The 24,045-nt window shown below is 39.6% G+C and overlaps 1 protein-coding gene across 9 annotated transcripts in view; it reads right to left on the reverse strand.

Annotated features, from left to right (window-relative positions):
* Positions 1-24,045, reverse strand: part of dlg3 (discs, large homolog 3 (Drosophila)) — a 105,408-nt gene that overhangs the window by 37,208 nt on the left and 44,155 nt on the right. For 6 of the 9 annotated variants that reach the window (XM_017707154.2, XM_017707153.2, XM_017707159.2 and 3 more), the window contains 7 exons: positions 14,135-14,188; positions 13,721-13,771; positions 12,442-12,566; positions 8,379-8,548; positions 8,033-8,169; positions 6,566-6,710; positions 4,461-4,635 (listed from right to left, as the gene is read on the reverse strand). In XM_017707154.2, the coding sequence (XP_017562643.1) occupies positions 4,461-4,635; positions 6,566-6,710; positions 8,033-8,169; positions 8,379-8,548; positions 12,442-12,566; positions 13,721-13,771; positions 14,135-14,188 (857 nt within the window). Of the gene's footprint in view, positions 1-2,252; positions 2,400-4,460; positions 4,636-6,565; positions 6,711-8,032; positions 8,170-8,378; positions 8,549-12,441; positions 12,567-13,720; positions 13,772-14,134; positions 14,189-24,045 lie in introns of all 9 variants that reach the window. The other 3 variants (XM_017707155.2, XM_017707158.2, XM_037540610.1) reach the window with 2 other exon arrangements.

A 24,045-nucleotide genomic window follows, 5' to 3' on the forward strand; every position in this document is an offset into this window, starting at 1 on the left:
TATGTTCCCCTTCAAAGAGACACTAACATTCACCCAAGCAAAAACTGTCGTTCAAAAAATGATTAAAAGAGAGAAAATGGTGTTACTAACAACCATACCAGACCTAGTAGAACACTAAACTGTCACTGTCAGATAAACAGTCCTTAAAGATTTCATTTTTGAGAGATAGGAGCTTCAGATCTGAAAAAAGAAGACAATATGCTCTAGAACACTGACACTGGACATCTGAGACAGAATTAGGTTTTATGTCATATAATGAGCCTAAACCTGCAAATGAGACTACTGAAACCAAAGACTGAACTTTGGATGTGTCTGTGTGTGTGTGTGTGTGTGTGTGTGTGTGTGTGTGTGTGTGTGTGTGTGTGTGTGTGTGTGTGTCTCTGATAAAGGCAAAGGGTGAACACGTGAACACTATAATAGCTGAAGGTTATACAATATTATATTCAATTATGAACGTGTAATTTTCTGTAAATATATGTTTTCTGCTTTTTTGTAGATGCTGAAAAATGAATAACTTTTACTGAATTAGTCATTTTGACAGGAAATGAAATAAAGGCCCAGTACACAGCACCAGAGTGAAAATTCTTCCTAAAGCCACCTTGTTTGTTCAGTATAAAAGTCTGAACACTATCTGTTGAAAACAATCACTATAAAGCACAGTTACTGCAACACTGTAAGAGGAGTACAACAAAACAGACTGTGCAGCACAGACACACTGCTGAGATGAGACACTTCTCAGACACAGTCACAGACTGTGCCTGGCACAGAAAGTACACAGAAATATCCCGATTTGGTGTATATGGGTTGGTAACGTATGAAGACTTATGCATGGCTAAAATTATACACAATGAGTATGTTGCTGAAGAGGGAACACTGAAGGTTAACACATGTATGGGCTACTATGTGCTGAAAGGGAGAAGCCATCAGACATACAGTACCAGTCAAAAGCTTGGATACGCCTACTTATTAAGGTTTTCCTTGTTTTTTTTTATACTGTGGAATAATAGTGGTGACGTCAAACTATGTTATAGCACATACAGAATTATTTAGTGATCAAAACGTACTTTATATTTTATATATAAACCCAGGTCATTTATTCTGTATCTAGACTTACCATATAGGTACACTTTGTAGTTCTATAAGTAGATTGTTTCTCTGCATAATTTTGTTAGCTTTCCTTAACCCGTTGGTCAGGACCCCCACAGAATCACCACCAAGCAGGAATTATTTGGATGGTGGATCATTTTCAGTGCCGCAGTGATGTTAACATGGGAATGACACAGTAGTAGGTGTGTGTGGATCAGAAACAGAGCTGCTGGAGTTCTTAAACTCCTCACTGCTTAATTGAGAATAGTCCATCAACCAAAAATATCCACCAAAGCATCTTGCAGACAGAAACTGACCAAACTTTTTAGAAATACAAAGTGCATTTATAGGTTAAGTGGACCTGACATAATCAATGGAAAATAAGTCAAAAGGACCTATAAAATATTTGCATAGTGTAGCTTCAAATATTGCATACAGACCTAAATAATTCACAGATTTGCTAAAAATAGTACATAAAACGTAAAACTCGTAAAAAATTATTTTGAAAACTAATTGAAACATTATATTGCTACGATGACACAAAAATACACTCTATATAAGCTTGTTTTGTGTGAATGTGTTAACATGAGGGCAGTATTTAAGGTGCAATTTAGAGCCTAATGGGGCACATTTTTAAAATTCATAACTAAAAAAACTAAAATTAGGAGTTTTAAGATTTTGCATTGCTGCATGAATTCATTTGAAGTTGTTGCTTGATTTTTTTATGGAAATCCCTAACATAATTGGACAGGCCCTCAGTGAGTTAGCTTGGAATAACTCACAAGTGTTTAGATCAAAATTTCTTTGAGCTTATGGGAAAAAAAAACCTGTCAGGTGTGTCCAAACTCTTGACTGGAAGGGTAAAGCCATCACTATCATGTAACTCAAGAGGTGCAGTCTCTCACAGCCCAGCTGTGTCCAGATAAGTCCAGCTAAGCCTCACCCTTCTCACCCTGCTGCTTTCTGTAATATGCACATCTGCCTTTCCGCATATCAGCCAAACAGCTAGAATACACTGCGCACTGTGCAGCCTCCTGCAGTGACAGTGGAGGTGGGGGGATGGGGGGTTGTGGAAGAGCGTAGTGGAGGGGGTGACTGTCAGTTTAGTTGGCTAGGCTAGTCTAGGCAAGGCAGAGCAAGAAGCAGTGGGTTAGTAGGGTTAGTACCTGCCAGAGTACGGGACCAGGCTTTGACACAGGGCAGGCGGGGCGGGGCCGCAGCCCCCATCCCCTGACCCCCCTCTGCACAGGTGGGGGGAGGGAGGGCTGGTTTCCCCAAGATGTTTGTGGATGACACTGTAAATGGGCTCGGCCCTAGTGGGGGTACAGAAATCACACAGTGAATGGGGCTGGCTGAGACATACAGAGACAGCAAAAACAGAAACAGAGACACAGGAAAATGTACTGCACATAAAAAAACATACATGCACACAGACAGAGACAAACACACATGCATGCGTCAGTGAAGATGCATTCATCTTATTCAGCAGAAGGGGCTGGAGGGCTCTCATGTCCTCATATTGGATAGCAGCAGGTTGGGGCTGGACCAACTCACAAGCTCCATGCTGTATTCGCTGTGAGACTGATCTCATGCCCAAGAAACGGTGGACAGTTTTTACACACTTAAAGGCTGAATCTTTAACTGTCTATGACGTTTGACCCAATGTAGAATCACCTCTTGTCCAGGAGTGTTTGCTCCGCTTGTACAGGCCTAAAGAGACTTGCTTGCTCACATGTTTCCATTTAGGCCATGTCCACAAACACGCCACCACACAGAGAGGCATAACACAGAGACATCATAGACGTTCCTCAGCCCACACCCTCCACCTACTCGAAAAAGTTTGTTTGTTTGCTTTAGTTCCATCTTTGCCCAGTTACATCATAACATGTGATTTGAACTTTGTGAGTCAAATAAAATCAAAGAAAATTAAACAAAAAAAGCTAAACAGAAAAATAAAGTGATAAAGAATAATGTGTAATACATGGCAAATTCCCATCTTGATAAAACACAGTAATACATGCGTGCACTGATTTTTCTGACAGTGTGTGAGTTCTTTTTATAACATCAATTCCAAAAAAGTTGGGATAGTATGTGAAATGCTAATAAAAGCAGAAAACAGTAAGTAGTAAATTCTGTTTGACCTGTATTAAATAGTACATGTTTAAAAACATTATATTTGATCTTATTAACCTGTTTGGTTTTTTGTGATTTTAAGGAAAGATATGATCAATCCAAATTTATTGCTTGCGAAATATTCCTTTTACAACACTTACTAATCATTTAGGAACTGAAGACACCATTTGATCTAATTTTGAAAGCAAATTTTTTTGCAATTCATCAAGCCTTCAGCTGTGCAACCATGCAGGTCCTTTGTTGTCATATGTTATACTTTATAATCACCACACATAGTGGGGAGATGTTCTTATTGCAGGCAGGCCAGTCTAGTACCCTCACTCTCTGACTACACAGCTATACAGTTGTAACTCATGCAGAATGTGGCTTAGTGTTGTCACGTTCAAAAAAGCATGGAAGTTGCTGAACGTTGTGTAGAACAGGGCCACTGCACATATGAGTGCTTTTCCTGCTTTAACGCAGGCATTTTAACTCAATAATGGGATGTTAATAAGCTGATACACTGTAACAAGTGTATTAAGAGCAGGGAATGTGAAAGGTGAGCTCCTCAGACCACAATATGTGTTTCCACTGTCCATCAGCCCATTTTAGATGAGTTTTGATGAGTTCAGAGACGTCGGCAGCGCTTCAGTATGTTGGTGACATATTGCTTTCACTACACACAGTACAGTCTTAAGTTGCATTTTGAATGCAGCGATAACATACATATTTATCAAATCTGTGCATCAGAGCATGCCAGGTTTTAACTCAGTGTCAACTAAGGAATCAGCCATTCAGTTGTGGTTTTTGGCCTTCTTCTTTACTCTTTTAATGATATGATGCATTGTAGGGGTGAAACACCTAGAACTCTTGCAATCACTATTTAAGGACCTTTGTTCTTAAACTGTTGGATCATTTATTGACACGGTTTGGTCCTTTTATTCCTAAACATGATTGCATGACCTGCTTAAGATGCCTTTTGTACATTTCACAATGTTCCTCTTAAACTGCCCTGTCCCATATTTTTTTATAATGTTGCAGGCATCAATTCCAGAATGAGCATATATTTACAAAAAACAACGAGGTTCATAAGGTACATTAAATGTCTTGACTGTTTTTGATTAGTGCAGATCAAAGTGGATTTACAAATCACTGCTTCCTGATTTCATTTGCATTTGACATACTGCCTTTTTTATTTTTGTTTTTGGAATTAAGGTTTGTATTTCATAGTGGCAGCGAATTTGTGAAGGTGGAGAACTGACCTGGTGAAGTCGTCCTCCCCCAGCATATGCCGTGGCACTGGGGAGTAACGTGACGGGGTGACCTGCGGAGGCTGGTACACGGGCTTGGGCTCCATGGCTCCCATGTATGCCATGCTGGAGTTGTGGCTGACATGGTTATCCACCATGGTGGGGAAGGCTGGGGGGAGGGCGAGACCAGTAGAAGGAAAAAGAGAGATGATTAGTCCTGAAGTGGTTAACGCTGGGTGGAAATGTCTGTGAATTGTGTATATGTGTGTAAATGTGAGAGAGAGAGTGCGAATGCAAGTGTTTTAGCCTGGTTGGTGCTTGGCAGAGTGTTTAGGTGTGACTCCACACAGATTTGTGTGCGCCTCCTCACTCAGCAGGCGAGCGAGAGGAGGGCTGTGTGTGGAGCAGCACAGTGGGCAGCACTGCAGCATGTGGGAGTCTGAGAACAGAGCAGAGCGCCCACCGCTCACAGAACCGCATTGTTACAAAACTGCATGAGCATAGCTGCCTCTACGGCAAAGCACCTCTCTACTTCTTAAGCTGTGAACAGCATGGATCATCTATGGACAGCATGTTGAGTTTTATCACTTTACTGTTCTATTTTACATACTGCAGTTCACTCTGACCATCAAAGCGGGAGTCTTAATAAATCTAATTTACAGTTTTCCCCCTACCCCATCTATAGTTTTGCATATAAGATTTGCTATTAGGCTAATGTAACTGACAAGTAAAGGAAGCTTAAATCCCACCATGTATCATCATGTAAACGACATGTCTGAATCTTTACACATTTGCCTCAAACTGCATGGAGCTGCAAGGAGCTATTATGTAATCACAAACAGACTTGTGTGTGTGGTTTCTGACCCTGTATGATAAGCTGTTGTCTATTCAAAAGAGCAAAATATGTTGCATAGCCAAATCCAGTAGTAGCAGCACACTTGAATCCTGATTTTCATGTATACTTTTTGGTCCATTTTCATCAGGCCCACATCACATGGGGGGTGGGTTTCCAAGGTTGGGCTTTGCCCGCACTTGAAAGACACCAACCCTCCCAGGCCTGGCGCTGTCAGAGGACAATAAACTCTTAAAATATACATAAAACTTGTTGGTAATTTAAATAGTATTTGTAATTTAAATAATATTTGTAAATATTTTCATAACAAACACTGATTATTTACACATTAGATTTTTTTTTTTTTGTAAATTTTGTCACTCTCTGTGTCATTCCTAATTTTATCCAAGCTCTACCATATTTTCTTATCCCTCCAGTCACTGCTCAGCAGACTTTGTTTTTCACTATTACGTCAGTCAAAGATTTAGGTTCTTTAGCCAATGTTTCACATTAACATATTTTAAATTTGAAGCTCCAGGTATGGGCAAATGATTTTTCTGGGGAAGTAAGACCTGATAGCTTGAAAGAGTGGAGTGTCTTTTCTATTCATTTCCAAAACCATAAACAAATAAAAATGTCAGCTTGAGTTGCTGCATCATCTGTTGCTGTTGTATTCTCAGGTCAGTCAATTTGGTACCTCCAACACTCTTTTCCTTAAATAGCTAGGCTATAATAGGCTATGCAGAATGTCAAAGCAAAGGTCTACTTTCATTTGTTGAGTATTCCAACTAAGATAAATGATTCATAAACATTTCATGCCCCATATGGCAATAGATTAGATTAGGTGACCCTTATTAGTCCCACAACAGGGAAATTTCATCTCCGCATTTAACCCATGCACACACACTAGGGGGCAGTGAGCACACTTGCCCGGAGCAGTGGGCAGCCCTATCTGCAGCGCCCAGGGAGTAGTTGGGGTTAGGCGCCTTGCTCAAGGACACCTCAGCCACCTCTGTCGGCTCTGGAGGCCAAACCGGCGACCTTCTGGTCATAGGGCTGGTTCCACAACTTCCAGCCCATGACTGCCCCGAAATATGGATTATATGCATAAGCCTAGGATGTTTCACTGTTTAGGAAGTTGCTGGTACTGTTTGCCTTCGACTGAGATTTTGTGAATTTTTCACCAAATAATTTCATTCAGACACAGAAAATATGCTTTTGTGACAAAGGTAGTGTTATAGGGCATGATGTAAGTCTGAGTGGTCCAGCAAAAGGAGGTACGTACTGCTAGAATAGTCCGGAGGAGCATACATGTCGTTGAGGTGTACAGGTCCTGGCTTAGCCACTTTCAAATAGACCATGTCTGAAGTGTTTTTCAACGCAGCTACAGCCTCTTCATGACGCACGTCCTGCAGGACGATGTTATTCACCTACACATGCACACAAACACAACCACACACACACGCATCATATAAGTCGGTCATAAGAGGGTGACTCTGGGCAGTTTGACACTGTGTTTGAGGGAATAGGAAGGAAACTGCCATGGAGAGGTGGCCGGATGGCCCTCGGCACTAGGGGGGCCTTTCCATTCTCCTGTCTTGCATTGCTTCACCACAAAAGGAAGGAGATTAAAAGCGGAAATCAGTTAAAGGCCGTGCGTTTTTCCTTTCTGTATTTTAGTCTTAATTACATGGGCACATTAAGCTGAAATCAGCTGAAGTCTTTTTGTGATGAGAAATACATAAATCATAATATTTACATTCCGCTGTAAAGAGCTGGCAACCTCATTGGAGAGATGCAATATTTCTGGCAAGTGCATGGACATGTTGCATGCCTCCATGATGTCAGTCATAACTGATGACTGGGACATCATTTATGACAGTCCTGACCAAGCCACCTCTGCTGTAACTGCCTCGTCACTCATCCACCAGGATGACTTTATCTCAGCAATTGGCTGCATCTGGGCTTCAGCTGGAGAAGTAGCTCCATATCAGTCACATAGAGGAGTATAAGTCTTCATGCACAGCTGCATGCCTTTTCATATGCAATACAGCAGTTTTCAAAGAGTCGGCACATTTTGAGTAAAAAGGCAAGGCCCATTGAAATATGCGTCTGGAAGTCTACAGTCTAGCTACTTGAAAAAAGATTCCCATGTACAGTATTGTGCAGAAGTCAGAGACCGCCCTTCCTTTATTTTTTTCCATTAAGTACAAGAAATGTATTTTTAGGAGATATTTCTAAGGAGATAAATGATAAAATAGGAAATAAGTGAAAAAAACAACAAAACTAGAGTTCAAAAAACGATTAAAGATATAGAGAAACTGGTACGCTTAACACTGTGCAAGATAAAAAAGGAGAAAATCTGCATCAAATAACTAAGCTCTTGGTGGGCCACATCAGGATTACTTCGTCTGTGCAAAGCAAAAAAAAAAACAACCAACAAACAACCATCCTACGACTGAACATCAGAGGTATGGAACACCATCCCTGCAGATTTCTTAAAAGACAGAAAGCAGGTCTTCCGAAAAGAATGGAAGGTTTAACAAAGACGATGGGTAGGCACACTACATACTGAAAAATCTGATATTATTTTTGATTGTTGAGGCTATTTTTTGAATGAATAATTTGCATGTTATGGCCATTCTGACTGAAAATTATTTATTTGGTTTTTTTTGTGTATGTTTTTTTTTTTTTTACGTTTACACAGTACTATATATTGTCCAGCACTAGTTTTGAGTGGGGGAGAGCTTACAGCCAGGAGACGATCGCCTGTCTGCAACCTTCCATCTTTCTGCGCAGCCCCGCCTTCAATGATCTTTGTGATATAGATGCTGTTGTCTCCAGGAATGTGCTGGTTGCCAATACCTCCAGCAATGCTGAAGCCCAGGCCTGCAACACAATGTGAAATTAACAAATGAGAAAGATATTAGGATGGTGGTCTGATGCTAGACTAGTTAGTATAAGAATGATTCAGTTCTCAAGAGACCAAAATTAATAATGATTAAACAATTTTATACAGTTACATTAGTGATACATTGTATAATGCCACTCTAAAAGGGTGTGTTCATGTGCACAGGTACATTTGTATTTGCTCAAACCTTTAGGCCCTTTGAGTAGGTTGACCTCCAGGATGGTCTCAGGTGGAGCCTGTCTCCTGCGTACCAGCAACCGAACCACAGGCCCTGCCTCCTTCAGAGCCTCCACAGCCCGACTGTGCACCACCTCTGACACATCCACCTCATTCACCCGTAACACACAGTCATTCACCCTGACAAACACACAGAGTATAGATTGCTAATTCACAACTGTGCACATATCCTTGTCACACATGACAAACCTGTCAAATATCAGCCTTACGGGTAATTATATATTGGGTACAACATTAGAAGGCTTCATTACACACATTTTCTCCACAGATTAACAAATATGCCCCTAGTTTAACTGCCTGCAATCCAGTTAAACGGCTTAAAAATAAAATATATAAGCTGCAAAAATGATGGAAATACTACCTGAAACAGGGAGCATTTCAAAGCAACATGCTAGGCATGTGCCAAAATAAAAAATTAACAGCATGATAATTCAGGGTATGTGCACTTTTTTTAAAGGACTTCAGACGTTTAATACCTTTTTTACATCCCTACAAGGAAAAAATAAACAGCATGCACCATTATTGAGTTTTATTGAAACTGAATAAAAGAAATATTCAGGGCACATTAGTAACACAACCTTCTCATTAACGAAAATAAAACTGGTGGTAGGACAGATTTGCAGTGGACAAATAACCTGTAGTAAAAATAGTCAAACTAGCCCTCACATCAGAAGCTGGATAAACACCTTTTACTTCTAATTTAAGAAGCAGATCACAGCCACACAAGGCATACTATCACCACCTACAAAGCGGAGTGTATGTTACCTATATGACATGCAAACAAATAGGCTGCATTTGAAATAGCCTACTACATACTGCACGTGTACCGATTCTGACCAAAGCTGTAAACAGTATGCAGTATGACCAGCATGAACTTCTCCAGTACACCAAAGAGACTTGGATGACGTCCTGCTCAGGCAAAATATTCCAGCAGACTGCCAGAGCGTTACATACTGCACTCCAAAATGCAACATGTCCATTCCGAGAGGATGTAACCACTGATATAACCACCTGGATATTTATAATAGCCCTCGAATCAGCCTTTCCTCCATACATAAAAAACAGCAAAATGAAATAAATTTGACCAAATGCTGCTGCACTTAGTGCCACACCGAAGCCACATCAGATCTCTGTATGTTCTGAGGCGGGTTTGCTTACTTTGTCTATTTAAAAGTTAACGTTCTGCATAATATGGATAAAACAGTAACTCAGCTGAATGATGCGCTCAGCATCAGCTGTTCAGGCTCCAGTGTGGAGTCACACTACCATTCAGTCAGACTAGCTTACGGTGCCAGCTACGTGTAATAAAAACGAAATGACTCACAAAGGGAGGAAAACAGGTGTGTTTGGAAACCACACATATTTACCACACAGACAAACCGAAAGTTGACATTTTCAAAAGTTTACTTGTAGCTTTGAAAATGGGAATAAAAAAACGATCTGCCCTTTTTCATGGTATGGGGTCTCTTTTAGAAGTCACATAGCCACATCTCTTGACCAAAATATAAACAATATAAAGCAACAGTTGCTAAGCAGTGATTGGAGGGCTGCTGAAAATGGGTGGGTCTTGAGAGGATTCTGATTGGCTTAGTCCCTGATGTTGGCAGTCTTGTTGCCTGTAATACCACACATGGCTTGTACTGTACTGTATACTACTGATGAAGAGCAGTATTCATTATATACTGATGCAGTATGCAGTATACAGTACACAGTATGTGAACACAATCATAATGTAGGTATAGGCAAAGGCTTCATGTATCATCTCTTGTATAGGGCTTGTGAAGTTACATCACGTTGTGCTGCATTATGGGATCATTCTTCCATGTTGACAGGGTTCGTTCAGTACTCACATTGTGAGAGCTTACAGAGATTTTTGTTTTATTGTTACTTTATTTGGTGAGACCATAAGTTACAGATCAGCCAAAATCAAGCAACACAGGTAGAAAAGTTAGATCCACGATGGTGGATCCCCTTAAAACACTGCCTCACATTCACATACTTCTTATTCATTTTAGTACTAATACCTTCTTGCGCAAGCAACTTTTTAAATACATTTTTTCCCAAAGCAACATAAGACATCTAATACTTGAAGTGAGCAAAAATGAGCAATTGGACTCAAACTGCAGCAGCACCAGCTACTAAAAATGATAATGAATCAAAAGCTAAGGAGGAAAGTGGTTAATATGCGACATTAGACAGACAGTATAGTTGCTAAAAATACTGAATGAAGGCCTAAAAATGCCCACAGAAGCCAATTTAAACCATCTTGACGTAATCCAAACCATAAATGTGCATTATTAGCTTCACAAAGCTGAAAAGTACTAGAAGTCTTCCAAAATCAATTGTAACCACATAACCTGTTAGTAATTAGAGTGCTGGAAGAAGCAAATTAGTAGATGAGTCATGTTTTACTCTTTATTTCTACATCTGGACATGTTTTTTTTGTCTGAGGGAGCCAGTGAAGCCATTAACCCACACTGCTTGCCCCCTATCTGGGCAACTTGATAGGGTGTCTATTCTTAAAAATGTGTTCAACTTACCACTAGAAATAGTTCTGAAAAGGTAATAGTAAAACTGGGATACTGCTGCTCAGGCTGTAAGATGCATCATTTATCTGAAACCTGACAGGCAGGTATTGGGAGTGTAATGGTACACAAAATAAAAAAACTGATTTATTTCTGAATGTGTCTTGCACTCATATGTTAATGTTAATATGCTAAAGTTCGACCATGCACACAGTTTAAATGCATGCATGCTAGGGGCATAATAATGCACATAGCACCAGGTTTGATCCTATGTTTAATTTTAATGTTAAGATTGAATTAGATTTTCAGTACCTATATATTAAAAATGATTCTGCACAGCTCTGAATGTACACTACACTGATTGGTTTGGCTCAGTTTAATAAAAATTCTCAGACAGTGTCTGTCAATGTCTTTTGTTTAGCCCTTTACCAAAATAAATAATAAAAATCACAACCCCTAGAAGTTATAAATGGAGTTATGGAATAACTAAAGTTTAAGGGGTGGACCGTTCCTGAAACCTCTCCTCCTTCCAGTGAAATCACATAAATGCCTTTTGTTTTACATGATGAAGTTTTCGAAATCCTCACCAATACCCCATCTCCTTTCTGTTTCTCAGGTCTATCTGCCAGTGCTACCAATGTCCAAAAGGGAACATATGGCCTTTTAGCTCCAAGCAAAAGCCACCTAGAACTCAAAGTTCTCAGAGTTCTCTCCCTTCTCTCATACCACCGCCATGGTCCAAACTCGCAAGCTTATAAAAACTCCAGTCATTTGAACGTGGGAGCGTGCATAACATACGTCCATACGTACACTGACAGTATGCACCCAGATGTCTTTTAATCACTGACAGTGGTTGATAATGATGATAAATGAAAGACCCTCAGAAGAGACACAGTCAATTTTGATGCATATTTTCAATTCTATTTTCCAATATGTACTAACATCATTAGACCCTCAGTAGGTATGTGGCCCATTATGAACCTAAGGGTTGTATGTTAATTTCCGTATCTGCACTTTACACCAAAAGGTTTTTGTTGCAGTGTCTTTAAGACTGGTGTATGTAAATGAGCTCTGCTCTGATTGCTGCCCTTTTATTTTGCCTGAAATGCTAAAACATTCCTTCTTTACTCTAACTTTAATGTGAATGGGTGAGGCTAATCAGCCGTAGGCTTGACTAGGTGGATATGTTTATAAGGTTTGGTTTTCATGACACTACAAAAACAATGAACTGAAAAGAGTTTTTGCAGCTCAGCTTCCATAAATGGATCGTACAGACTGGGGAGTGAGTGGTTCCTTTAACAGTGTTTATTTACAGCTTTTTTTTCAATATATGGTCCTTTAAAAGACACAAACAGAAAATATGATGAAACTCACTAGCATACTAAAGAATTAGGACAGTGGTTCTTGGGCATTGGTTTACTAGGGCAGTGTGAGGTAAGCACAGAAAGCACAAGAAAGCATGATAAAGCACAGAGAATGTGGACTCACCCCAGTCTTCCATCCATGGCTGCTGCACCTCCAGGGATGATCTTAGTGATAAAGATTCCTGGATCATCAGGGATGTGTGGATTATCAATCCCTCCAGCAATACTGAAGCCTAGCCCAGAGTTGCCCTGTTTTATTGCAGGACAGGTGTTATACACAAGAACATACACAACCAGTATTCATAACAGGTCCTCAGCAGTAAGGCGTTTCAAACGTATGTGGTTAGGAGATGAACACAAAAGCCTTCTCCTTAAAAGAGATAATATCTTTCTAAGAGACATTCCAAAAGTTTTTGTTCATCTATATGAAATCTCAGGCATATGGATAGCTTTAGGCATGGATACAAGAAAGAACATTTGCACTATACAAAGATTTGTGTGGCTCAAACATAAAAAAAAACTTTCAAATGTATTTGTTACACTGTTCCTTCATTGGTCCATTCGTTCTCCCACTGTTGTTCCACCCACTACTCCTTTCATCCACCATCCCCTTTTCTTTTGAATCTAAAGCTGTCAGAGATGGGCCCCAAAAGAAGACAGCTGAGAAAAGATTTCACTTTATTATTTTCTATAATTAATGAGTAACAGTCGTAGCAAATTAGGACAGAGGGAGGCTGAGGTGTCCCAGCCAGAGGCTCCTGAGCCAGAGTGAGCACACTGGGTCCCACTGCCAAATGTTACACACCCACGGACCTTTTAACGTGTGATCCTACATAGTTTATTTAGGCCTCAGCATGCAGAAATGCCACTTAGCGAAGGAGCAGCCCTGCAATTATCCTGAAAGCCCAGAGATGCATCCAGACCCGTGGGAGGACGAAGGCCCACAGAGCTCTGCCAATGTTCTGACCCTTCTCCACCAGCTAGTACTGTTTCATGGATGCTATATACTGCCTGATTAAAACTACATGACTTTCCTTTATACAAGATGGAGGAATGCAGAGAGAGTCCAGGCCTTATAAAAGCTATTTATTCACTCGGGTCTCGCTGTTTAACGCTCACTTAAAAATAGGCTCTTCTTGGGAACGCATTGTCTTATGTAGTCAGGAGCAGCACTGAAATTCAAATGAATTATGAGTGTAGAAGGACTGTGGTGATTTGTAGGCATTTGCTTATTGAGAAGCCATTTCACTGTAGTGTCTCCTGTTTCTTCCTGAGAACACTATTTATTGCCATCTAGTGGCCAGATCTGCACAGGTAGCACATTAGAGAGAGTATGCACAAACGTCAGTGCAGAAACAGCTAAAATAAAGGAAAGATGTATGCAGTAGCACAATGATATTCACCCTTTCCAAAATGATTTCTTCATATTTGTACATGCCATCACTCCCATTCACCTGTAATTAGCAAAAGGAGGATTAGTTCATGCACAGTGCTGACATAATTTACTTTAGGCAAAGAAAGAAAATGTTTGAAAGATTTCATGACCTTAGATTCAAAAGGCTAAATACTGCCAGCTACATCAGTGTACTGTAAACAGTACAGATTTTACTTAAGTAGATTAGTACTAATGACAGTCTAAAATGCAACACAATCTCACATTAAACCACACACTCTGTCATTTAGTATAGTCCTTGTTTGTATCTTATTCATCTCAAACACATACAGGGAAGAGCTAGGTCAGACCGAGGGGAATGATTCCATGTGGCAGGCAAGCAGGGACTATTGGAGGTGCACTCAGAGTTACAACAGATACTTACATAAGGGCCTGCATCCAGTGAATCTGCGTTGACAATGATGGGAGGAGGGTTCGCCTGGAAGATAAAGAGATGCACATTACCTCAGTGTGTGAGGCTGGCTACTCACACATACACACACACACGTGCTTTCAGGGGGTGAGGAGAAAATAAATGCATGCCATGGGAACAGCTAGTGTGCCTCACTGGAGCACGGTACATCATCAGCATGGTGTGATGCCGTAGGGAGAGTAGCGGAAAGAGGACTGGAGGTGTTAGGATTACAATGGCCTGTGGTTCTGAGTTGAAGCAAACCGTATCTACAGCAAGAGAGACAAACTATATATATATATATATATATATATATATATATATATATATATATATATATATATATATATATATATATATATATAAAACCTCGCATCTCCATTTTTGTCATTTTTCAGTTTTTTTACATAATTTAAAATGGCCTGTTGCTCTTTTCATTGTTGATAAATTTCATGAAGAAGGGACCATTTTGGAGATATATACAATATAGTGTTTTTCACAAGGTACCCAATGCTGTGAATGTGAATTAAAAGAAGCAGACAGATCACAGGTTGATATCAATGGCATTTCAGACCTTGCTGGATTTTTTGATATTCATTGGACAGATTTATAGTGAGAGGATGCTGACAGTGCTGCAAAGGAGCTAGAAGCCTCCTCTAGGATTTTATAGTGGCCTAGAAGACATTTTAAACCCTACTATGTGACTAAAACTACTATTTGTAGCCCTTACAAAAATGGTACTAATAATGCATTTCAATAGTTCACTTATAAACCATAATATATTTTCTGTATATTCAATTTACAATTTCCTAAAGGTGAAAAAGGCCAAAACATTCGCATGGAAGAAACTCACTAACTGAAAGAGGTGTTTCAATGATATATATATGCTAAATCTGTGGTTCATTCCACAATGCTAATTTATGACAGATGCACTTGGAAAAAAAAACAAAAACAAAAGAAAAAAAAACAAAAGACACCTAAAAGGCAAGTTTACAGGTGAAGGCAAAAACTTTCATGTACTTTCCATGTAAGTTAATGCAAAGAGATTTCATTGCAAGGAATTTTGGAGCATTTCTATTGGCCCACTCATCATGAAATTTTCAAAGGCAGCTGCTGTGCTGATATGACGTAGGAAAATAAAAATTGGAAAAAGAAGAGATACTTGTTTTTTTTTCATCATTTTATTTAAAGCAATGATATTCTGGTTAGACGTGGGTCATATGGCAAAAAATATTGTATTACAATACATTCAGAAATGTTCAGAATACATCATTTAAGAAGATTTTTTTTCTTTTGAATCAAAAGAAGCCTTTTACAGCACTTTTCCTGCCCCCAACTGGCTGACATAATAGTGCATCTGTTCTTTTCGAAGAATCATTCATTTTTCCAATAATCTGTTCCAAACCTGCACAGCAGCATTCCAAGAGGGAACTGAAACCACTCTGAAGATTTAAGGAACCCCCTAATTCATTACTGCTGTTATAACCGTATGTTGCTTGGTGTTTCCATTATTTTCCTATCATCTGCAAATGTTAATCTGCTTTTTTTTAGAATCTACAGCTCTCAATTTCACATTATTCTGATTGGCATAATGCTAGCATGAGCCATATTTTGCAGTAACTAAGCACTCCACTATTCACAAAATACCACAAATACCACCAGACAGCACAACAGCAGTATGTGAAGTACAGCGACATATCACAGAGAGTCGCCCTTTAGATTCTCTCCCATTTTCATTTCCATTGTAGCTTAATAACAGCTGCTGAGCTGCTGAATTATTTCTCTGCTTCACTCACAGCTGAAATGAGCAGATGAAGTATGACAGTGCATTCTAAAAGCTTTTCTTGTGTCACAGGTTCCATTGTCACCTGACTCTTCCTGCTTCCAAACACAGCCTTGCAGGTACAGCAGGACAGGTACAACACAGCCTGTTCTTCCCAAAATGACACACTTCATAACCCCCTAAGACATTATTACCTAGGTCCTGCTTATCTTTCAAGTTCAGCCATAAATGACTTTGTTTTCAAACAACATTGTTTCATATGGTAACCTTCAAATTAAAAAGAGAATCGTTGTTATACGTGTATATCATAAGTGTGAATTTGTCATCCTTTCTTGTGTCTTTTAGTAAAACTGCTGAGTACAAATTTATATCATTTTAAAGCCTGAATCAGTGTTTGTAGCAAGCAAATTTGGTATGTTACCACTACAACCTGAAACACTGTAAGAAGGGAGGGAGATACCCTGCTAAAGTTCATGAGCTGAGATCTGAATGAACCAAGTGTGGTCAATGACACACTGAAGTGAAGTAGGGCTGGGCAATAAATCAATATGTATCATTATGGATATCATCAGTACTTAAATAACACTGATCAACTGCATGCTTCATTATAAAGAGAGTATTATATATATTATAAGTCTTGTTTATTTGGAGTTTGTGCAGTGCTGTGCACAAAATATTGTATAAAAATTACAAAAAAGTATTTGTTAAATGTGGCACTAATGGTTCTTTTTGGCCTGTTCCAACTTAGAAGATGTCAGAAAAAGTAACTATAATGGCATTTCATGTAAAAGATCATGATATTATATTTTTGCCATATCTCCCATCTCGACTGAGAAGTTCTAGTCATTTAGAAATGTTTTGTTTTTCAAATAACTGAACTAAAACTTCCATTATTTTGCAACACTTGTCATCTCTGAAAATCAACCAAATACAAGTCTAGCTTACAAATGTCTGATTGAGGTCTTAATTGTAGCCCTCCAACTACCATGTTTACAATAGCCCCTATCCCCTAATCACATACAACAACTCATGTACCAAAGGCACAAGACACATCTTGGAGCTGGGAACACAAATGCCATTTTAACAAGTTTTTGAAAAGAGGTCTGTGTCAAATGACTCAAATCTTCATGTGCTTATAACAGCACCACAGCAATTAATTGCATTTATATACCAGTCCATATTGGCTCATCACTGGCTCAACATTGTTACTCTTGCTTAAAAGGAAACACATGTAGTGGCTGATAGCACTCTGAATTTCATAACATACTGAATTTCACAAATGGACATTACACTTTGTTATTATGTGGAGGAAATTGTAGTGAAGGTGAGGACAAGCAAAGCAACATATAGCCTGCAATAAGGTAGTGTCAACTGCCCATCTTGCTAATTAGGTATGAAAACATGTCATAGCAACTACCAACAAACCACCCACAGTCTCAGGCCTGTAAAAGCTATCATACTAGTCTGGGATTTTGTCTCTAATCCCACATCTTTATAGCACTACACACACAAACAAGATGAAACAGGACAATAACGTAAGCGGGGGCCACCCTGCATGCCGCTGTCCTCGGAGAAAGAGAAGGTAAGCGAGGGTGAATGAGCCATCCACAGTGCTGCAGCATCGCCGCAGCAGTGACAGCAGCACATGACCTGGAGAGGCCATGTCCTGGAGAGAGGCTTACATTGAACCTTGCTGCACATCACTCTGTTCAACACTAACTCACTATCCCAGATTAAAACCATGCTGGGTGAGTGAGAGAGAAAGAGAGAGGAAGACAGAGAGAGAGAGAGAGAGAGAGAGAAGGGAGTGAGCTTATGCAAGGATGGCTGACAAAAGGTGAGAGGGTGAAGAGAAAAAAGGGGAGAGCAGTAAAAGGTTGGAGGGTGTCCAGATGTGGCAGAAGGGGGTAGACGAAGGGCCATGGGTGGAATTAACCAAATCTGGATTAGATTATCATAAATCCCTTAATTTCCTTTTAATTCAAACACTAATCATTAAAAGGCTGTTATCCAGCCAGCTGTCGCTGTTCACTTCTCTCCAGCTGCAACACACAGGGCCAGACACACCCACAAATACACACATATGCAAAGCAGTATTGGGCAGTTCATTTATCGCAACTGCCTGGGCTCCGGTTTGCTCGTTAAAGAGGTGAATTGATATTAGCTCACAGCACCGCTTCCCCTGACAAGCTTTCCTCACTGGACTCGGCCCCTTGGGACAGCAATCTGACAAAGGCTCTCAATGAGCCTTGGCAAGCGGCAGGACAAGCGCCTCATCCAAACTACTAAATAATCAATGTGTTCCCATGGCGACGGCCACCCTTGCTACTGAGCTGGCTGCATGGCCCTCCCCCTCCAGGTTTCTCTCTCTCAGGACAGAACTGCAAAGGCTCGGGCCCCTCCTGCCCGCAGCCTAGTTTGTGGTTAGCACAACCATTCAGCAGACAGACTGGCTGTGTCACATTCAGCTTGCCTCTAAAAGCAGCCTGCCCCAGAGCTGCGACACACGGCCAGGTAGGGGAGACTGTCCATTACACAGCGATGACAATCGCCACTATTCACTGCCAGATAGCTTTCGGGTGAATCCACACTCAATGTGACTCGATGTGTCAAAGCACCCTTGACATTTTCGAAACTTAATTGTTTCTAAATAACGATGTGCTTGTGCAAAAAATAAGTGTGAACAGTTTTGTAACATTTAAAAGTAGTAGCAACAACAGACATGTTTTGTAGTATTTCACAGGGGGGCAAAGCTTAACTTGTCTGCTGTTAGTTAGCTTAATAATGTTTGACATCCTTTCTATGTTCAATTAATGCACAATTCACTTTACCAGGCAAGTAGCAATATTGCTTACTGTGCTTTTTCAGAATTATAGCAGCAATCCCTACTGGACTTTCCACACTACGCTCTCTCTTTTGCATTATCTGTCCTTACTCACAGTTTCAGGGCTGTATCTTCACTTGGCTCATTTTTGTACTCTCATGCTTGAACAGTTGAATGTCTTTTGCTGTAATCTGAGTTTTAAGCATCTAAAATGTGTCCACTGTTTTTAATCTTTGAACTGTATTATCTGGTATTGCACCATATTGTCACTGTTAATAATTTTAACTGTCCGTGGGTAAACATCATGCTATTATTTTATGAGTGAGTAAGATTTTCTATATACTGAATGTACAAAATGCAAATAGAAGAATTTTTCATCTTCCATCTTTCATCAATCTTCCTTTTTCTGTAATGAGCTTAGACATCATTACTATCAAGTCTTTGTCCCACATCACTCCTTCATAACATATGAGGATTAGTTATATTCTAATACACTTACTTGCAGTGCACAGTTGTTCATATTTACTTATGGACAGATACTGTACTTACATTTCACATTTGACTGTTTCAGATTTGCAGCAATTGATTATAGGACTAATGCTAGTAGTACAATGAAAACAGCTATTACATGTAATACTTCACACATTTAACTATCTGTGGGGAAATATGACAGTCTTTGTTTCTATAATTAAGGTGGTTTTCTGACATGATACTGCACATTATAAGGATGATCACTCTGTGCTTTGTGTCCTCCTGGTTACAGGAAAACAAGTCATCTCAGAGGAATGATCCATTTGGTGCATGAGTAATTCACATGCTTCATGAGCTGCAGCCCAGGGCAGAACTAGTGGGGACAGAGAAAGGGGTTTGTCTAGGGTTGTGTGGGGTGTCTCATGGTAAGTAGGGGCGAGAGAGCCAAAAGAAGAGAGAAAGAAATGGAAAGTCAGAGGTGCTGCTGTTTGATGGCCCTTTCTGCCTGCCTTCATTGGGTTCTCATAAAAGCTACGCTGCAATCCGATCAATAGAGACCCAATTACCATGCACCCAACATCTCATTCACTTCGCTGAGGCGTGGGAGTTGAGAGGGGACGCCAGGAGTAGAAAGACAGAGGTACACAGTGGGTAAGCAAACGAAATATCTGATACGTTCTCCAATGTTGCAAAAGTATTTTAAAAATTGTCTATAAATGAGAATCCTGAATTCACAGGTTTTCAACTAGCTGTCTCAGGTGTGTTTCCACATAAACAACCCCAGATGCTTCATGTTATGAGGTACAAGCTGTCATTGTTAGAAATAGGGCCGACATTGAGTGTCCCACCGACTTATCAGAAGATGCTAAATTCCCAGCGATAATATCATCTTACATAATATGGCAGAAATCCTCCAAGTTTAAAGTTTCTTTGAACACAAAACACCATCATGGGTAAAAATGCTTGGTCATATGATCAAAATTAGGGGAGGGCAATATGACATATATGAAATATAGTATCAAAATACTTCTTTCTTTGGGGTTTGATATTTTAGAACAGAGAAAAAAGAACCAGTAATGCCACATTTAAACAATACTATCATAAACTATGAAGATAATGAGTTTAATCCATGTTTTACATACAACACTGCACTAAATCCAGTTAAACAGAACTTATGTAGTTATTGTGAAACATGCAGTATAAAATGTTCTTAAGGTACTGAAGATATGCTCATAAAAGCATATCGTGATGTAATGTGACATAACATCACAATAACGCTAAATATTTATTGTGTTATACTGCTCACCCTTACGGAAACTGAAACTGAAATAAGATACAAACTTTATCAGGTGATATTAACGGTCTTTGGGATATGCAGCCCTTCAAAGTCAGCAAAGGCACAAAATTTTTACATCCATCAGGCCCTAGTTAGAAACAAAGACTTGTTTATCCCATGTGCCAGCAACGTTACTCACTAAACTAAAGCTGTAAAACAGTACAAAGGGAGAGTATAACGAAACTGAAACTGCTATAATCAATACGTCTCTGTGTCTTTTCCGAGGGTCTCTCATTTACCACCTTTCATGGAAACCACTGTCAGTGATCATGCATACAACATAGCTAAGCATGTGGGTGCATCCTAGTTATGTTGTATGTTTATTAGCTCAGTAGCTCTACTTTATGAGATAAATATTTTACACAAGGACATGCTACCTTACAATCATTTGTTTTGGAAGTAAATTTTAACCTGGCTTGCAACTCACTCACATTTAGCAGGCTGAAGACTACGCAAGGGGCTGCTATTAGCACACAGCTCATTTTCATGCTTCATAAAAGTGATGCTTCACATCAGTGACACTGTGTGCCCTTGTTATTATTAGAAAATATGTGTATCATCACATCCCTGTTCTAAATAACAACATAAGACGAGTAAAAGTGAACAATTAAACACTGAAAGACAGTAGGAGAATATTTAAACCTTCAGCAGTGCTTTCCTGCGCTCTATGTAATGTGTACGTTGGCTTAGTCTTCTGTTTGGTCATGGTGAGCAGCTCCAAATGAGCCCCCAAGAGGTCATCTGTCTGACCTTCAGCTCTACACACACAACCACCATGAAATAATGACATTACGTGTATCAGTCACAGCAACAACCAATATGAGGCTGAGGCTAAATGTGTGAGTTTAACTCATAGATGCCTGTGCACAGACGTACAATACATGTCTGCACTATATGAATGCTGAGTGTTTGATGTTGGCAGGAACAGCCTGGCTTGGAGGATGACAGTTCATATGGAGCACATAAGCACTATCTGAGTTAATAAATCATTCTACCCAACCCTGTCTGATCACACCACTGCCAGGTTATGTGAGCCACTGCAGCAGCAGTGCTATAATCATCTCCATCATTACAGCGAGGAAACAGCCTCTGTCACCACTACCGAAATAAAACATCAAGCTGCTTCGTTTGTCTGCACCATCACACGAAGCACAGGCAGAACCAGATGCTCAACGACATATGATAAATTACTGCGGATTGGACACAGAATTGAGCAAATAAAATAATATCACACCATATTAATAATCCATTTTAGAGAACAAAGGAATGGACAAGTATGTCAACTTGATTGACACCTGATCTCTAGGTAGGGATGCACAATGTCAGAATCATATAAAAATCGGCAGATCTTTGATTAAAGGGCCCATATTCTACATTTTTCTGGTATTTTATCTTTTCCCCTTATTTCCACTTCTTACACTTGTGTGGTCACAATTCATTTTACATGCCTGTTTTCCAACAGTCTTTGTCCCTTAACATTAAAAAGAATTTTCTTTTAAGACTGAAGAATGTAAATGAGTTCTGTTCTGATCAGCTGTCCTGTACTGTACCTCATTCCAAAAGCAATAAGAACTCCTTTTAAGTTCAGTTTGAGTGGGTGGGGCTAAATAGGCAAATATGTGCTAAATGCATTGGTTTTGGTGAGAGCACAAAAAAGTTCAATCAAACAGGCTGTTTTGGCAGCATAGTTTTCAAATATGAACGCTATTGACTGTGAAATGAATCGTGTGTTTTGAAACTTTAACAATCTATATTTACCACATCAAATTATTTTATTAAAAAAAGTTTTCCATGATCTGGGCCTGGACAGTGTTTAGATTTAACCAATATTTACAACCAATATCTAAACACTGAGCTAAAATGTCTGCTTTTTATTCATTTTACTGCATTCTAAATCCTATAGAAATAAATTTTATACTTTTTTCTGTTAATCCAGGTGGATTCGTCAACATCTACGTTATAAATATTTATGTACATTGGTATCATGATTGACATAATACATGAAAAATTGTATAATGGCCTACAGTTCCCATATCGGAGCATCCCTGTTCCTGGGTCTGAAACACATATTCATTTTACATTGTTGTAAATGTGCCTATATTTTAACCTCAGTTTGTATATGTACTGGCATATTGTTGACTTAAATACTGAACCTAAAAGGGTGGGCAAACTCAAATATTAGCCAATGCATCGATGAATATGATAGATTAATCTAGCTTCAATAATAAAGGCTTTATATGACCACTGCTTGCTGCTTTTCAGCTGGTTGCTACCCCTTGTTGCTAAGATAACAGCACTGTCTGCTCCGATGTGCCATTCTAGCAGTGAGTGTCAATAACAGGGAACAGAAGATCTCACACATTTTTTTTGGTGTTATTTAGCTGTTGTGAGAACTGCGCTTTCTGTATATGCATTTTTGTTTCAGCTATTTTCACTTTAACTTTTCCATTAGCCTTCAGAAAATGAACAGCCTGTAATGTATGACAGATCTTGTTTTAAAAGGCTTTATAGGCCTTATTCGCTCACACTGTGACCTTGATGAATGTTATTTTTCCACAAGGCAAACTTCTGCAGACAGTTAAAAAGACAAGCAAGACAAGGAAGCACACAGGAGCAGCTTACGCAGAAGAATCTGAAGGGATCTACTATTAAAACAAACAAGCATAGATCACAGAGACATCTTTTGATCTTAGTACCATTCTTCCTCTTACTGTCTACCTCCATCTCTTTACTCTTCTCTAGACATGAGTGAGGGATCAGGTCTCCATCCCTCCACTCTAACGCGCCCACACAGCTCCATTCACTATGTGTGCCTGTGTTCCGTTTGGCTGACAAATGTAGGTGTTGAAAGTGATGAGAAATTACAGTAAGTAGGACAACGGCAACAACAACGGCGCAGAAACAAGAGCTGTGCCACTACTTTTCTCTACACAATTATGAATATATTCATGAGGACGCTTATCCATATGCTGGCGTATTTACTGCCAAAAGGCCGTGAAAAAAGGCTTTGTTTTAAACGTTTGTATCACTTCAGGGATTGCCAAAACAATCTGCCTCCCACAGAGGGGCCAGATTTGCAATCTCTCTCGCACACCTTAGGACGGAGAGAAGAGCGTCAGAGCACGAGCCCACAGCACATATCTCCACTGAGATCAGAGCGTGCATCACAGAGACGCACACAGATATCACATCCACAGATCTGAGAATGCGCACACTAGCGACTTTCACACAAACATCATCAGAGGGGAAGATATGTGACACAAGCACTGAGGATAACAAAAATGATTCAGCTAATAATGGGATTTTTTTAAGACCAGCCAGGTATCATACAGTTGCATCAAAAACATTTCCTGATTTAATATTAGATTAACAGTAGTGTAAAAACACAAACTGATACAATAGGACATATTGTCGCTGCTGGGACAAAACCTTGTATCTGAATTTTGTAGTTTTGGGCTTTTTTACATAAT

This window comes from Pygocentrus nattereri, chromosome 8 (genome assembly GCF_015220715.1).
Source record: "Pygocentrus nattereri isolate fPygNat1 chromosome 8, fPygNat1.pri, whole genome shotgun sequence".
NCBI lineage: Eukaryota > Metazoa > Chordata > Actinopteri > Characiformes > Serrasalmidae > Pygocentrus > Pygocentrus nattereri.